We start from the raw sequence: 18776 nt of genomic DNA on the forward strand, positions 1-18776 counted from the left end.
GCATTTAAGGGTACTACATCTATCTTATTAAGTTACTCAGCAGGGTGGTTTGCAGTCAGGTCTGGTTGCCTGTGCATCCTGTTACTACAATAAACATCTTTGCTTCTGGTAAATATGGGAAAATTGTTTGTGCAAATGTGTGTGTAGACACAGCAGTTTATTGTGGAAACATTCTTTTAAGCCTTCCAGCATCTTCAAAAAGCTTCTTTTTTTTAAGTGCGAAGTGTTTTCATCTTGTAAAATATTTCAAATATGTGGTCAAAAATTCCCTGCTTATATAAAGCAGGGGGATAGATGAGATTCAGCAGTGAGAAAATTGAACAGAAACTCCAGTGAGGACTTTTTAGAGAGGAAAGCAGATAACTGCAAGGATTTTAAAAAAAGAAAAAAAAGCCTTTGATCCTGTTCTGGTTGATACAGAAATGGAATCTCTCAAGCCGTACACCTTCATTGAATTAGGATAAGATTGCATGTATCTTATGCACATTTGTATGTATGCACATTCGGTGGTTTGTGCCTTTTTTTCTGCACTAAAGCTGTTTATAAAGTTATAGCATTGTGTATTTGGGGGAAATGTATTAGGAATTTAGTTAGAATGCAAATAAGACAAATAAGAACCTTAAATTACAGCAATATAGCTTGATATTCAGTGGAATTTTGATGGGGTTTTTTTGTATTTTTGATGTTTTTTTTTTTTTCTATGTAAAAATAGCCTATAATATGCATCAAATGTTTTTTGTTATGCGTATATGTATGGCAATTTGTATTTGGAAAAATTAAATAAGGCATAATGATTTTTTTCGTGCGCAACTTCTGAGTCGATTTATAACTTGGACATTTCATGATAAATCAGGTAACGTGAAGGCAGCATAAACTTCATAACTAGGCCTTGTATGGATTCTACAGCTGTAAAGTTTGACAAAGCATAATTTATAAAGTGACGCACACATCGCCTGCACCTTGCATGTTTACTTAATAAATATATCAAGTATTTTGCATGTTTTCCCCCCACAGTTATATGTGATAAAAGTGTGTAGACGTGTGGGTGTACTCAGACCTAACAGCATGCAACAATTGTCGCTAAAAAAATCACAAAGTTTTGTGCATATGGCTTGTGCAGGCTTTCTGCTTGGATGAATGATCTCTTCGAAAGTCCCTCTCCATCTTTATGTCACCCAAATCCAGTAGCTGTCTTTGTGCCTGCAGTAAATCTCCTGATAGATGACTCTTCCCTTATTGCCTTAACTGTCACCTGGAATTACCTGAAGTTTCTCAGTTATTTCCTCCCACAGAATCTCATTAATGTTTGAAATCTCCTGCCTGCTGGTGTCAGACTATTGTTTGTTATAAAGAAGACAGGAAACGCATTACCGGTGAATGTTTTTCACTGCAGCAGTGGCCATGAACTGAATTTTTTAGAATGTGAGAGGGTATGAAATGATTTCAATCAGTGCAATATGAACATTTTGTTGTTGTTCTTTGTTGTCACTGTTCTCGACCTACTATCCCCTCGTCTGTTTCTAATTCCATTTCAGTTACTGTATATATATATATATATATATATATATATATATATATATATATATATATATATATATATATATATATATATATATATATATATATATATATACAGCCTTTCCTTAACCAGGGATCCTCGGGAGCCTTCTAAGTGATTTTAAAGTGCTTTTATGCTGCAGTAGGCAAAGGGCAGCAAATAAATGGAAGGATGGAGGTGTATCTGGCTTTTGGGGAACAGACATGCACATCGCTCCTCGTTGAGCTTGTGAATAAGAGGCACAGTGGGGGAGTGGACAGTGAGGTCCTAATGATACACTGAAATAATGTTAAAGAGCTGGTTTCATGCACAAAAAAAGAGCAAGGAGTAACAGTTCTGAACAAGGTTTTGGCCACACCCGGTGACCCAGAGAACATTAAGTAAAACTGTGATAGCGGTAATGAATGACTTTAGTGTCACAGGCCTGTGGCACCAAATTTAATTTAGGCAATACAGGAGGACTATTAAGGCAGAAGGCTGGTTGCAGTAATTACATTGGGTGAGTCATTGCCGTTTGCATTGAGAGACTAGTGATGGTGAGGGATGGTGTCATTGGTGACATTCCTGGGGAATATATTCATTTATCCTTTATCACTTTTGTGAGGCTCACTGTTTTAGCTAATATGCTTAAATATACCCAGTGAATTGCTGCGTGATATTTCTGGAAGGACTTCACATTGTCATATGTTCAAAAGTTTGGGGTCAGTAAGTCTTTTTATTCAAAAGTAATAGTAAAGACATTTCTAATGTCACAAAAGTTTTCTATTCTAAATGCATGCTACTTTTTGACTTTCTATTCCTCAAATAATCCTGAGAAATGTATAACGCATAATTTAGCTGCTAAACTGTTTTCAAGATCGCTAGTAATAATAAGAAATGTCTCTTGAGCACTAGATGAGTAGGCTATATTAGAATGATTTCTGAAGGATCATGTGACACTGAAGGCTAGAGTAATGGCTGCTGAAAATTCGGTAGCACTTTATTTTACAGTATGTGTACTTCCCTGGTACATACATGGTAAATATCTTGTACCTACAGACAAATGAGTGGTAACAAAGGGTACTTACCAGAAGTGTATGTACTTGGTAACAAATAAGAAACACGGCTGTACTTAACAGTCGTACATGCATGGTAATTAGTTTGTACATACAGACAAGTGTGGGTAAGAACGGTCAATTACAGGTAGTACCCGTACATGGTAACTAATTAGATACTTTACTGTACTTACTAATGGTATATACATGGTAAATATGTAGCACCTACGGAAAAAATTGGTATTATGTGGTAGCAAACAAGACACATACTTTACTTGGTATATACGGTACGTTTGGTAAGTCCTAACCTTACCTAATAAAAAGATAACTGTTTTTCAATTGCTTGTGTAGGACTGTTAATGCTAAATTGTTCTCCACAACAGTGCTTACAAAGTTTGAAGAACTGGTAATTCCTGTGTAATGTTTATGTAAAATGGTGCACTTTATTTTACAGTCCTATTTATCCTAATGTTACAATTTTAGAATGTAATGTGATTTTACATTCACGTTATTTGTTTATTTGTTTAATCCAAATACAAAAGTGTATAAATACCGAGATATATACCGTATACCGCAAATCAGCCAAAAAATAGCAAGATATTAATTTTGGCTCATATCGCCCAGCCCTAATCGTAACACGAGCGTCGCGGTGTAGACACGGTGTAAGCCTTCTTTTGTTCCGCAGATGTTTTTCTCTTTTGTTTTTTATCCATCATCTCTATCTTTCTGTCGTCACTCGGCTCGGCTAATGTCCATCATGTGCACTGAGCGCTCTCTCCTCCACATCATGAGTAGAAACGCCCCTTACTGCTGATTGGCTACAAGTTTTTTTTGGTAATGGGCCCGACTCAGTTTTCTAGAGCGTTTTTGAAAAAATACATACCCCACCTTTAAAGCAAGGAACTGCTATTAAGTTGTCACCATGTGACACATGACTCATGGTAACAACGAATACAACAAATGCAAATGATCTAGTAAATAATGTCAAAAAGCTTGGTGACCTTGTATTAAACATGGAATGAAAAACTAGAATTGTGCAAAAATGTCTGTGTTAAAGCCAGGCATGGCATTGGTCTTGTGTTTAGGAAACTAGAAACTTTCCTGTTTTTCATTTTGATGGATGTCATTCCATAAACCCCTGAGCTTGTAAATCAATACTCCAATATTTCAGTGCCGGATTCTGCTAATATCCATTGTGTTATACTGCAAGAGTCTGTCAGATACTCCATTAACGGCAGCCGGGGCTTAAGGGAGGTTTCTGAATTACACATTATGTGCTTTTCTTTACTGTCACTTTTATTAAATTTGTATTTGCTTTGCACTTTTAACATTTGTTCTTCATAGACAGCTTAGCATTGCCACACATGAAATGCTATGTAAATTTCCTGTAAGAGGAGTGTGACCACACTTCAGGCAGGATTAATTAATTTAATGGCTTTAATGCAAATGTATTGTCTTTCATTGTGCCAAGAACTCAGGCCCTGCAATAAACAATATTTATTTTACAGAGAATGACCGTCAGTTAAAAATAAACTAGATTAAGCTTTCTCCAAATGAAGTTGCCTGCTCATGTACAGTCACCCTCTCTTGTGGCAGCTCATTTATCTTCTTTAAATTTTCATCTCATGTAGCATTTTAATTTACGGTATCAAATTTAATTTTTGCAGCAGTGGTTGTTAATTGCCTAAATTAAATATTGTGTCCCAACCAAACCATGCATTATACTTTTATCAACCCCACTGGAAAGAATGTAAAAGAAGAAGGAAAAAGAGACTGAAGGAATAATGCACGTGTTTTGGCAGGGTATAAATTTCCTGGCAGAACAAGAGAACTTTTCAACACGTCTCTTGTTTGTGGCTGTCCCAGTTTTTACAGATAAGCTAATAAATCAAAGCTTTGTAGGAAGCTTATGTGGAGTCTCTTTAGCCTCTGCCATAGCTTTTGCAGTCACTACTAATGTAGTTTATATATCAAATCATATATAAAGTTGCAAATAGGGCTGAAAAACAGAGTTTGAGTTTAGGGCAGTCAGTGTAAATGTACACAAACTCTGTCAAAGATATTGGGTCAGTTCAATCTCACCGCTCAATAACACTTATGAGCACTAATGAACTCAGACAGGAAGTGGCTTATTCTTTCCAATTGTCCCTTCTGCCAAAAATTTGATGTGATGTCAAGGCTGAACAGAGCTTTTGTAAACATTGTCCATGGCAGAGTGGACAGCCACTGAGGTGTTAAAACTGATTGTTTGGCCTGGCATTATGATTCTCTGGTGTGTTTTGTGTTTATTCTGTCTGTTCTGTGGTGACGCCGCCATCCATGCACAACAGTAAATGAGTAAAGAAGCTTGGCTTTGTGTGTGTGTGGTGGTCAAACTCAGGACTGTCAGAAACAATGCAAAGCATCACCTTCCTGAGAAAGTCAGTGGCAACAGCTTGTTAGTTATGTAGCAGAGGACACATCCAAACGCAGTGATGAATAAAATCTCAGTAATTGGGTTGTTGCTGTCAAGATCAGAAATAATTTCCAACTAGAATCACTGAAGTAAACAAGAATAAGACATACTTTTGTTTGTTTCATTGGGTTATCCAAACAGTAAAATGTCATCACATAGCTGGGAATAATTTGTTTTGTGAGTTTCTCTTTTGCTTTCTGAGCATGTACTTACAGAAAATCCAAAAATCCTCAAGCTGGATTGCAACCAGGGTCCAAAATCATACTCTTAAAGCGCCAAATGAGAGTAAAACTTGGTTTTGGCAAGTGAATAAAACAAAATTCATTGCAAGTTGCCAGATCATTTTATTATAAATGGCAACATTACATTATTTAAAACCGATTGTGTGCCCCTTGTGATGTAAGCAGTAGAATCAAAGCAGCAAAAAACTGTAAAACCTTAGCCCTGAACCTCGCCTCTTCTAACAACTTTTGTTTATCTAGAACAAAGGCATTTTTCTTCGGAAAACCATGTTGTGACAAAAGTATGGAATATTCTTCATGTTACGCTTCTAAAACAGCAATTAGAAAAATGTCTGTGACTTTGTAGAATTAATAATATAAATATAATATAAATAACAATCTATAATAACAACTGAAATATATATAGATTAGATTGATAGATTGATTAATATGAAGTTCAAATGAACAGCATTTATTGGAAATCAAATATTTTGCAATGAAGTACAAGTGTTTAATGCATAGTTTTGAATGGTAGTGTATGTATGTATATAAAATAATACAAAATATATTTTAATGGCCAGTGAGAAACTTGATGACTTGTAAATTTTCTCAATTTCTTCAGAATTGGTTAGCAGTAACTTTGTACCGCGATTCCAACAAACATGCACAGAGAGTGTGATGGAAATATGGAGGGGAAAAAGTCTCCTGCTGTTTGCAGTGAATCTCTCCTCCAATATTTAGGGGTATGTCCCAGAGAGCACAGAATCGTGGCCATTGCCTGAAGTTTTATATAGCAATCTACAGAATTTACTATTTTGTACCTGGCTGACAAACTTCTGCTGCCTTACCAAACACACCTCGCCAACATATTTTGCTTTTGCGATCAAATCTGGTCTTGAAGGTGTCATAAACTGCATTTTTATTTTATTTTATTCAGAGCCATCTTTATCATCAGTTATTTGTTTCTGCGTAGACCTGTGTTTGCCTCTCTCGTTATTTACACTATGTGTGTGAATCGGTGGGCGGAGCTAAACAGGCAGTGATGTAGAAGCAGGTGTTAATCTTCTGCGGAGGCAGAGTTAAGCCACACTATTACATCATAGAGTGGTACATTCCAAAACCTGTCATTTTGGCAGACTGGCTTCAATATAAGCTGATTTTAGAATAATGAGAAAGTTTTGAGTTCTGAAACTTACAGAATATTTTTATAGCACAATGACCTCTTTTGTCAAAAGATCAAGGGAATTATGATTTTACAGTTCATGACCCTTTTAAATATGTCAAATATAAAATAAATCTTTATTCTATTCTAATTCTTGTTCTGCTTTGTTTCTTCAGAGGTGACGCCTAGTCCAGTGAAAACACCGTCCACAGAAACCTCACCTGTGAGCTCGACCCGTCAGCACCGGGATTCTGATCGCTACTGTCAGCTGTGCAATGCTTGGTTCAACAATCCTGGAATGGCACAGCAACACTACGACGGCAAAAAGCACAAGAAAAATGCAGCACGCGCAGACCTACTGGAACAACTAGGGAAGACTTTAGACATGGGAGAGATGAAAGGTACAGACACACTTAAACTCTCTCTTAATGGCTGTTTATGGCTGCATGATTAATTTGGCTGTTAGTTCATTAGATGATGAAGCACTGAACTGAATGATAAAAGATTTGTATTGCTTTACTGTCCTGCAGGTCTTTGATGGAAATGAGAATGTTGATTAAAATGGCCAGTGCAACTGCCTAGAGAATTATTGGTTACGCAAAATTACATACTGTGTTATAAAATTTGGCTTGAAATGACTAGGTGTGATGCCATTTAATGGTAAATGAGGTTTAAGGAGAACTGGATTGAAAACATGCAAATATTTTCCCTATGTTTTTTGTAAAACATTTCAATGTTTTACACTAGTAATGTATTATGTTTCATTTAAACAACCCAAGTACACTCCTGAGCAAAATCTTAAGACCGGGCGAAAAATGACAAGTATTCGCATTTCGTGCTGGTGGATCGTAACCAGGTTGTAAGTACTGCTTCAAAATCCCAAAAGAAGAAACAGGAGCAAGAGACAAAAAATAGAGAATAGGCAATTTATTGAAAACTGCATTTAAACTCACACAGGCTGTTCATCAGTTGATCAAAAGTTTAAGACCATAGCCTTAAAAAGTTCAAATCTGTGCAAAAATATGGCTTTCATGTCATTGTCCTTCAGGCAGTCACTCTGTCATTTGAACGTGGCAGGATTGTTGAGCTGCACGAGCAAATACGTGCCATCGCTGTCGAGGTTGGATGCAGTAAGACAGTCATTTTACATTTCTTAAAAGATCCTGAGTTACAGGATGAAAAAGTCATATGGTAGACCCCAAAAAAAATCACCTACACTGCGCTGTCCGTGAAGACACAGGACAATCCTCGACCCAAATTAAGGCCCTTACTGATAATGACTGCAACCCCATAACCATAAGACGGCATCTGCGAGAGAAGTGCTTAAAGAACAAATAACGTCCTCAAAGGCCACGTCTCCTCCCACACCACAAACATGCCCGTTTGGATTTTGGTGATCTGGGGTGCTTTTTCCTTCAATGGGAAAATGGAGCTTCAGGTTGTGCCGGGGTGTCAAACGGTGGCTGGCTATGTGGACATGTTGCAGCGGGCATCCCTCTTGACTGAGGGTCCTCGTCTGTGTGGTAATGACTGGGTCTTTCCACAGAACAATGCTGCAGTTCACAACGCCCGCCTGACAAAAGACTTCTTCCTGGAGAATAACGTTGCTCTTTTGGACCATCCTGCGTGTTCCCCTGATCTTTTTTGGGTCTACCACTTGACTTTTTTTGTCCCATAACTCTCAGGATCTTTTAAGAAATGTAAAATGACTGTCTTACTGCGTCCAACCTCGGCAGCGATGGCGCGTTGCGTGCGCATTTGCTTGTGCAGCTCAACAATCCTGCCACGTTCAAAGACAGAAAGCCTTTTTGCCTTTGCCTCTTCTCCAGCCTGGGCTCCAAGAGAATAAAAGCAATAGGTTTGTGCGTCCAGACACTTTGATACAGGCTATTAATTTCTGAGGGATGAAGAGTGTGCTCTCCCATTGTCTCATGTCTCACATTATGTCAATAACAATTACAAATAAATTTTCTCTTAGGTCAGAGGGAAAGAGACCAGGCCAGCAGTCATTGCTGTGAGGGCTTCCACCTCCTAGCAGACCTATTAGGTAACATGGGATGTTTCAACTCATTAGAGCTATTGAGGTACAGATCAAAGCTTCGGAGAGATGAGCACTGAGCTGAGGTTGGGTTTAGTTTGTTTGTACTGAAGGTTATCCCTAGCTTAGAGTGATGGATGGTGAATTCAGCATCCTTGTTAATGGAAGACACACTGAAGACTTAGCCAGGCACATAGTGACTATTACTCTGTCAGCACAAAATTAAAATAGAAAACAATTAGGCTGAGTGCCGAATGAGAAAATAAACTGGAGATTTTTACTTCACTTGAGCATAGAAGTTATCTACATTTCCCAAGATCACAACAGATTTATGAATTATTTTAAGATTTTATCAAACATCCTCCTTCACATGCAAGCTCAAAGCTGTAGGTTACAATTTAAAGTGGGAGAGATCACTGATCACTATTATAGGTAACTGTAATTGATTTTTGTTCGATTTATCCCAAACTTTGAAATAATTTCACATTTTCCCATCCATTTTAATAATTGTAATGGGGAAAAAAGAAAGGAGTAAGGGCTGCTAAAAATTTAGCTTTGCCATCACAAGAATAAATTACATTTTAAAATGTATTAAAATAGAAAAGTTATTTTAAATTTGAATAATATTTCACAATATTACTATTATTTATGTTTTACAGTGTTGCTGAGCATAAGAGACTACTTTTGAAAAAAATAAAAATAAATGTTACCAATACCAAACTGGTAGTAAAGCTGGAAGTTAAAAAGGAGATTAAATGAGAATCTGCTGGTTCAGATGATTCTGTTATTTAACATCAACCTGATTGCAAATTAAATTTTCACTCATAATTTTTTGAATATTTCTACCTCCAAATGGTTTTTATTTCTTCTGTAAATCCTTTATATTTTTTTCTATTATATTTTATCATGATAAAAATTTTCATATCAGCCATAAATTGATAATTATCCCGATACATTTCAAATCTTTATTTCTTTCAAGTTTAAAGGCAGAATTTTTCTCCTAAGTGAAAGCTGTAGAAACCAGACCATTAATTGTGGTTTTAAACCACCCTTTATGGTCAGAACATGACAAACACTTCACATATTTGAATTCTTTACACTTTTCCAGTCACTTTTCCTCAACAAAATAATAAATATCTTAATAGAAAAAAAATAATTCTTAGTTTCTGCATGTTCTAACGAGTGATATTGTTTCAAATCATGAAACAGGCTTGTGTTGCCTGACTTTAATGACCTGTATCTTCAGCACAGTTTGCAGTCCAGGCTGCAATATTAATAATAATATATATTTTTTATCTCTTAGAAATGCACATTTAACAGTAGTAACTTGAGTTAGGATTTATGTTCGTTAACAAAAACAGTAGCATCTGCAAAACCTGTAGCAACCTCATTTTTATATGGTGAATTTATTTTGAGAGTTTTATTAAAATTAACCATTGGTCTTCCATACTAGCATACATTTAGATTATGATAAATTAAGCGTTAACGTTAGTTCTGGCAGGTCACATGAGTCACGCTTGCATCAGCTGATTCTCAGCTGATCAAATCTACCTATAGGAATACGACGCCTATCGCGGCATTCCTATATGAGCTCTATTCAGTATTAATCAGCAGCTTTTTTCGCTTGCTCAGGAGCAAATTACCCTCCTCCATCCCCAACTCCTCCTTTCGCACAGTCAGGACTTGGCTTTCTGATATTCCTTGCTGAATCAGACTTCTTTTCTTGAATAATGTTACACTTAAATATCATTAAGTACATTAATGATATCTGCTTTGTTCTGTTCTGTTTACCCTAGGGAGGTTATTATTGCTGCTCTCCCTGCTCATTCATGACAGACTGCATGGATGGGCAGGGAGTTTTGCACAGAACAGAACCATACCGCCAAACCAAACTTTATGCAAAGTATCTATAATTTTGACGATAGCTTGATGATAGATTGTGTTACTACAGTAAATCATGGCAAATTATGGCGATTTGTAGATTGAATAGCCTTCTAATTGTATCGTTGCGCAGTGTTTCACCTGTTTGTTAGCGCTTTCATCTGGCTTTAAACTAGTTTAAATTTCAGATTCATTTGTATTCTTTGTTGAATTTAAGCACATCACACTGAATCTGACAGCGCTGTTTAGTGCTTGTGTGACCGAATCTTATCAGCGAGTAAATGCATCTGCTGTAGTAAGCTTGCGATGCGCTGCCATTTGAACTTTGAGCCGAGCAGATTAATGGTCCGTGTGGCACAGCTCAAATGAGTAACACTATTTTGTTCTGCTTTAGGCGCATAAACATTATATTGAACGTTTATCAAACTCTTTTTATCGTTTTATCGAAGAAAATTATTTTGTGATAATTGCTGTTACTGTTAACTGCCCAGCCTTATTGTACACCGTGACTTACAACTTCTTTCAGTTTAAACTGGTTTAAGGTCCAGCACAGTTATCCTCGGCCTCTCCTATATATCCATTTTCAGTTTGCATTTACTATCACACACTGTGATTTCAGCATCAGGAAGACAAGGACAAAAATGGACCTTTAGAAATAGCCAGTCGGTATACTGCACCGCAGCTGATCTTTCACACACGTTTCCTCTTCACTGGGTTAAGGAGGGAAAAATGGATGGGCTCTGCAAGGTCTCTCACTAATGTCACCTTGACATTACTCCAGCCAGGAAATGTCAGCACAGACACCGCTGCGTTCGGTAGTATGCCTCTGATGGCTTCTCTCTAACGTGATTATCAATTAGTAATGATGTGGCAAATCACCCTAACGGCCAGAGCGAGAGAGAGAGAGAGAGAGAGAGAGAGAGAGAGTTTGGCAGAGAGGGAAATGTTGCAGGAGAACTTTGTCTAATTCATCGGGCTGGGAGCTGCTGGTGGCAGGCTCATCTTTCACACAAAGCGTTAGCACCTACAACACTTGCCTCTGTCTCTCTTTCAGTATCCATCCCATGTTTTTGTTTGTTTTTGTTTTTCCTTCAGTCTGCTCGCCTTAGATTTTTCTGCCTATTTCTCTGTTTGCATATATCTGTCCTGGGCATCCTTTGAGTGTTGTCTGATGTTCAGAGCATCAGAGAGGGAGGCAGCAGTCACACTTTGAAGACTGCAACATCATGAAATATTCATAGCTTTTCTGTTGAGCACTATGTCTGCGTGGTTTCTCATGAATGTGTGTGTGTATATATCTGTGAGTGCATGGCACGTTTTCTTCGCTGCTTTGAATTGCAGCACCTTTTTATTTACAATTTTTGGGAGGGTAAACATCAAGGGGTTTCCTGCATTTTTCTACAATGTTGAAAAAGTGCCACTATCCAGGTGATATCAGTTGAATGTTACAATTTCTTACACACCCAATGAACTTAAACGGTATGCAGTTATTGGTAAAGCTGATGATGCACTGACAGAAAATGTTGGAGGTCGTCTTTTCTACGCAACTATTATGATGTATCATGATGCTAAATATATAAGGACAAAAATACATAATCATTTAATACGTGACATTTTAAAATGTCTATCAATTATTGATCAAAATTAATTATTTCAGTCATATGGGTGATATAAGTAGAGGGGTGTTATATATAATTATTATACAGTATGATTAATGTATCTATGTATATACACATTCATCATTCATGATATACATAATTATTAATATTTTTATTATTATTATTAATTTGATTTATTTATTATAATTGACACCTTTTTGGAGGTTATATCTTCTTCGTAACTAGCATGATGTACTGATCAGATGTTGTTTAAATGTATAACATGAATAAAAATGAATACACAAATAATTTAATACATATGGTATTTGAATTTCTATAAATGTATATATCTATATAAAATATAGATTTTTTTTTTTTTTTACTATTGCACAGGGGTTTTCCCTCCTATTATCTCCTCTTTATATTTATTTAGTCTTTTGTGGCTTTTTAGGACTCTGTGCAGTAATAGGTATCTAAAGCCTGTCAAATTTGAGTTTTTCAACAGTGAAGAGCCAGTGAAGAGCCGACCTCATTTTCTGTCTCTTTGCTCTTCACTCTCCTCGTGTACGAGTGTGTAGTTGCTATTTTCACCCTCACATTCATCCAACCCTTCCTTTTAACACTTAACATTGCACACTGCACAAAACCCAACTCATTAGAGGGCCAATCCATAGTCATTTTGAAGGAGAGACAGCAAATGGGGATTATCTCAACACTCCGTGGAGGAAGCCCTTATGATTTGATCCAATATTCCAATGTGTTCTGTTGGAATTATACATGTGGCCTTTTTTTAACATTCTGTCTCACACAGCTATCATGTAGCTATCAGCTATCACAACATTTTATGTTTTCAAAACTACAAAACTGGACTTTAGTTAATGCTTTGGTTTGCCTTTGAGGAAAAGAGCTTTAATTTCAAACACTTTATCAATCAAGTCTGCTTAGCTGTCCTCATTTTAACAGAGAATGCTGATATAATTCAAACTGATATGATTTCAGAAGTGTTTATAGCTCTTTTCTTTGAGGGTTTTTTTTTGTGTCATCATCAAGCCAATCAGGCGATGCCTGTGACAAATTCCATCTATCCAAACACAGTCCTGCTGGTTAATTGGAAAGACAAGTTTGGAGATATAATTTGGCTCGTCTGGTAATCAGCATCTTCACTCCGAAGGACTGTGCAATTGCATTCTTCCTGCCTAGTGCTTCAGTGTACAAGCCATTAGTCTTACGTGCCATCCTGAAACCAATTGAGGAGTGTTGGTGGTTGTTGCGATTTCATGCTAAGGTGACATGTTATCTGTATTCTTTTAGGCTTTGTTGAACTTTTATTTTATTGTAAAGGTAAGACGTTTGCTCTTGTTTCTAAAATGATTTTGGAAAGACCTAGAAAGCATTACTTTATTTTTGTAGCTTCTATGTCCTGGAAAAAGATCTAATTTAAGACATCTTGCACCAGCAATTGTCAGAATTTATTTAAAGGATAGCTCACCCCAAAAATAAAATTCTGTCATCATTAACTCATAACTTATGTTGCACTTTCTTCTGTAAATCACAAAAGAAAATATTCTGAGGAATGTTTTAACGGTCTTTACACTCTGTATCTTTACACAGCTGGTACAACGGCTGTCAGTAAGATGGTATCCTTTCAAAATATGTACACTTTAAGTTACTAATATGCTACATATAGGAGTCAGTTTGTTTACTGCAGAAAAAAGAAAGTCATACATGCAAATGGTGGCCAGAATTAGCATTTTGGGTAAACTGTATAAGGTACTTTTATCACATAATTGAGATACTGTAATTATTAGTATGTAAATGTAATCAGATGCTAAATGAATTGTGTTGTATTATATGTGCATTGCTAAATATGGGCACTAGCCATGGGCTTTTTCAATTTGATATGGTTGACATATTTTCTTCTGGAGCAGAAGTGGATCAGTGTTTGCTGAACTACCCACCATTTAGATGCCATCTGCGTGTCACTGTACATATATGGGCATATTTTTGTCATTCATCGTTGTTTAGCATATTTTTGCTCATGTTTGAATTCACACAGCAGAGCTGATGACAAATTGAGGCAGAAACAGTGTCTATTTACAGTGCAAACATGCTGATTCAAGCCTGTCTGACAGGTTAGTTGTTGATAATGTGCTGAATATGAAAAGATGTTGTGAATATGACCTCTCCCCTCATGGTCACTGCCCATGTAAATGATGTAGTAGTTGGAACACCTTATACTTTACAGAATCGTACTATAATAAAACATATGCTTGGGTTTTCTGGCTCACTGAGAGAGTCAAAGTGAGATCTGTGCTGTACCATCAGGAGGACAGATGCCTGGAGGTAAAAATAGATGAACCAGTGTTTCCTTAAAGTTCATAAATGATTAGCTTGCCAGAGAGCTTGTCCTATAGAGGCAAGATTGAAAAAAACAAAAACATGTGGGCATGCTAAAGCGTTTTTCTAATTAGTAGTAGTAGTAGTAGTAGTAGTAGTTTTTTTTACCAAGGCTGCATTTATGAAATCCCAGCTGTGGTGAGTGTGTCCTGGTGTCTTATATGATTATTGATGGCAAAATGAATTGAGTCTTAGAGTGTAATGAATAGTGACTAATAGTCTAACTATTATTCCAACTAGTTTAAGTTGAATAAACTGTAGGATCGACAGATGGGAATCTCAGCAAGTATGTCTCATGTTCAGTGGTGTTATGATCCCTGACGGGGACCAGCCTGAGGTGATAATATCCCTGAAGGCATCATTAAACTTTTTTGTGCTCTAGGAATTCTGAAAGCTGTGTGTTCCATTCCATCTACTTCACGTTTTTATTGTGAATAACACTCGCAGCCAAATGGTCAAAATGTAATTCCTAATGTATAGAAAAAGGATTTCCTTAAATTCTACATTTCAATTTAAGTGAGTCTTCATCTGCATCCATATGTGAAAAATAATTTACAGCATATACACTGTGCAACAGGGATAGCAAAGAGTCAACGTTCCATCTAATTTTTTCCACTTGTGGTTCCTCTTTTCCCATTCGGAGGATATTCTGTGCTAACTGTAATAAATCTGAGGCAAGGGTGACACAGATGAGAGAGACTTCATGGGAGATGCGCACTGGTCGACTCTTCATTGCTCATGTGTTCCGAGGGCAGTGCGACAAGCAGAACGGATGGCTAACATTGATGGATGCCTGGGCGGTGTTCCATTATTTCACCTTTTCAAAAAGCATTTGAGAGGCAGCCTGTCAAAAGGCTAGCTGGGAGTCACCACAAGCTACACGGCTCTGCCACATCCTCTCAATGTCAGTACCCAAGAGTGTGTGTGTGGGGAATAAAGCAAGTGGGTGTATTTATCCCACCAATAAAATATACCAGCTAAACTAAACAGTTGACGATACGTTCAGCTGAATCGATACCCACAAAACTCAGCAGACTTTTTATGCAGAATTATGCAGAAATTTCTGCCTCAAAAAATCAGTGCAGAAAACACAATAAACATATGCAAATTATTTCTGGGCCATCAGCCTGAGACAAACCATGGGCATATTGTACAAATGTTAAACTGCTGAAGTCAAAAAATATTTTGTTTATGACCATGTATCTAGGAAATTTAAAAAGTTGTGGAGGAAAAAAACTTATTTTTTTTTTTTTTTTTGCTGTGCTTTTCAGTTTCACTGTTGCTGATATGATTAGCAAGTTTTAAAAACTCCTGCTGGCTGGCCAGTGGCAGAACTAATCAGGCTCTTGGGTATAACACAGATAGACACAAGGAAGACTTTGTTCCTGGTCTGTGTCAGTTATTTTTTTTTTTTTTCTAGAGTCAGCAAACTCTAGATGTATGAGAATGAGTAAAATTAAGCATGATGATGAATCAGCAGTACGACATTAATTTCTCCATGCCCTTCTCCTGCAAACATTGTTTATGAGTTTAACTCAATTTGGAGAGGATGAGATTGCAAAGGCCATTTTTCAGCTGCAATATCATTAGTGCAACATGACAGCAATTATACGGGACGCTTAATCCATAACGGTGGCGCAGGCAGGAAACAACATAATAGAGAGCCAAAGTGCTGCTGTGTCACGTTAGTAGCAAGCTTTTTGTTACTAAGAGTCAACACACAAATAGGTAGAGGAGAGTAACTGTAAATAGTAATGCTACTAATGTAACTACGTACATTTTTTAGTAGTGGCAACAGGTAGAAGTGTGACAGAATGCTATCCTACTGCATTTTTTGTCTCATTTTATTTTATAGCAGACAGAGCAAGCTGAAACTATGATCTTTTTTGTCATATATAATAAATACACTTGTTTATGTAAATAAACAATTCAACATCAAATAAATGAGGTAGTGTTTTTTGAATTAGTAATATGAATATAAATATATAGCTTTCTTGGTTGTTTAGAATCTAACTTGAGCATAAGTTCAATTTAATGTTAAAAGTATCATCTGACTGTTTATAAACTACTTAAAATTCTAAGTAGCTTTAAAGTTTTAAAGTGGCTTCCACACTGAATAATAATATGAAGTGTTATTTCGTTTCAGCCAAATTTCACTCCACTTATATTTCTTTATAGCTGCACAAGAGCATCACAGTTCGTGGCTTCCCCACTCTTGCCCTTACGGGTGCAACCACATCAGTATCCCAAGCTGGATTGCAAGCCACATGGCCTTCTCAAATATTTATAATGTCACTTGACGCACATACACAAGAACAGAGGAACTTGTCTCCTCTATGGTCCCCCTCCCTTGACACAGATTGCATTTCATGGAGAGATCTTCCATTGTTATTTCATAGTTGTTCTTAAAAATACAAATAAATCAATAAACATTTGACATTTCTATATTTATATCTCTTTAATTGATTCTCTCTACACACACATTCCCTCGGGGTACAGTAATCAGGAGAGTTGATCAGGCAGAACTGCGAAACACAGCCAAGCAGTGACCCGTGCTGAGCCTCAACTTACTGAGAGAGATAGAGACCAGCGTTATCTCATTCCCCAGTTAGTCCTTCTGTTCTCAGGAATGACATGATAAGGCTTTATTGACCACTCTGCTTTCAGCTTAGCATGGTGCAGAGGCTGTGGACAAAAGATAGTCAAAGGATATGCATGTAATGTTATTTTTTATGATTCACCCTAAATATAATAAAAATCGTTTTGTTCTCTAAATGCTGTAAATATGATATAATTGAAAGATATACATTATGAGATTTCACAGCTGAATATTCTTGCTATGACTGTCATGCTAGATTATGCGCATTTGAATTTGTACTTGCTAAAAACAAAATTTGTGTCTCTTTTCTGTGTAGGCTTAAAACGCTGCTACACATGTGATGTCTGCAGTGTCACACTGAATTCAGTGGCACAGTATCATGCACACCTGCAGGGATCCAAGCACCAAAACAAGTAAGTGCCAACGAGCACCTCATGCACACCTCATCCAAAAAAAAAAAAACCTGCTTGTTTTTTTGGAGTTTTTTTTAATTTCTTAATTTATGCAATGTGTTTTTGTATTTTTGTTTAATAGCAATAAAATAAAATAAATAATTAAGCAAAATGAAAATGAAAATTAAATATTTTGTAAATAATTATGTAAAATAGCTAAATTAAACCTTGCGTAAAATTTCACATGCCAATATTGATGCAATCCATCTCAATGCTTAAGGTATTTAAAGTTTTTGGAACCCATTACCAAAAATTTTATTTTAATAAATTATTTTAATTTTAATTTTACTTTAATAATGAAGCAAAGTGGTATGTGTGTATATATTTATATACTGTCATATATACACTCACCGGCCACTTTAGTAGGTATACCTTGCTAGTACCGGGTTACACTGTAGTCATAAAGGGATGGACATGGTCAGCAACAATACTCAGGTAGGCTGTGGCGTTTAAACGATGCTCAATTGGTACTAAGGGGCCCAAAGTGTGCCAAGAAAATATCCCCCACACCATTACACCACCACCACCAGCCTGACCCGTTGAGACAAGGCAGGAATGATCCATGCTTTCATGTTCTTCACGCCAAATTCTGACCCTACCATCTGAATGTCGCAGCAGAAATCGAGACTCATCAGACCAGGCAACGTTTTTCCAATCTTCTATTGTCCAATTTTGGTGAGCCTGTGCGAATTGTAGCCTCCGTTTCCTGTTCTTAACTGACAGGAGCGGCACCCGGTGTGGTCTTCTGCTGCTGTAGCCCATCTGCTTCAGGGTTCGACGTGTTGTGTGTTCAGAGATGGTATTCTGCATACCATAAGCTGTGATCAATAGTTAATTGAAATATGACAAAGAGCTTTCTCATATAACAGCGACTGATTTTAGTGGAACTAGACATCAAGTACATTGTGTGTTTCTTTTCCATTCGATATCTGTAAATATATGTCAATGAAAGTGACAAATTACAATTACAACTCATACTAGGTGATGAGGATAACAATACTAGGTGATGAGGATAACAATACAAACAGAGTGCAATAGTATATGTCCTGGAAGTGGTGGTAGGTTCCAGGGCATTTTTGAATGTTCCTAGATTATTTAATTTTTGGACTGTTCTTCTTTAATTTGTCTTTTGTTTAATTTGTAAAGTGGAGTTTTTGTCCCCTTTGATATACTACCTCTTATGCTTGCTCAGAGTCTTTCAGTCCTGTGAATTGGCAGTCTGACTGTTTGCTCAGAATTTCCCCCTTCTTTCAAAACTCTACTACAAGCGTATTTGAAGCAATTACCGGTACTCCATAATTTTGGTGCTGACCCCAGTTCCTCTGTTTACACACACATGCGGGTCATTAGCTGTGCAAACATTAGGAGCACATCCAAAATT

At 36.9% G+C, this 18776-nt stretch overlaps 1 protein-coding gene across 2 annotated transcripts in view; it reads left to right on the plus strand.

The window, feature by feature from the left end:
- Positions 1-18776, plus strand: part of LOC306870121 (zinc finger matrin-type protein 4-like) — an 81427-nt gene that overhangs the window by 50095 nt on the left and 12556 nt on the right. Inside the window, exons 5-7 of one of the 2 annotated variants that reach the window (XM_079417195.1) lie at positions 6607-6831; positions 8409-8477; positions 17260-17356. In XM_079417195.1, the coding sequence (XP_079273321.1) occupies positions 6607-6831; positions 8409-8477; positions 17260-17356 (391 nt within the window). The remainder of the gene's footprint in view (positions 1-6606; positions 6832-8408; positions 8478-17259; positions 17357-18776) is intronic. The other variant, XM_079417196.1, reaches the window with a different exon arrangement.

This window comes from Barbus barbus, assembly GCF_936440315.1.
Source record: "Barbus barbus genome assembly, chromosome: 5".
In the NCBI taxonomy this organism is placed as follows: domain Eukaryota; kingdom Metazoa; phylum Chordata; class Actinopteri; order Cypriniformes; family Cyprinidae; genus Barbus; species Barbus barbus.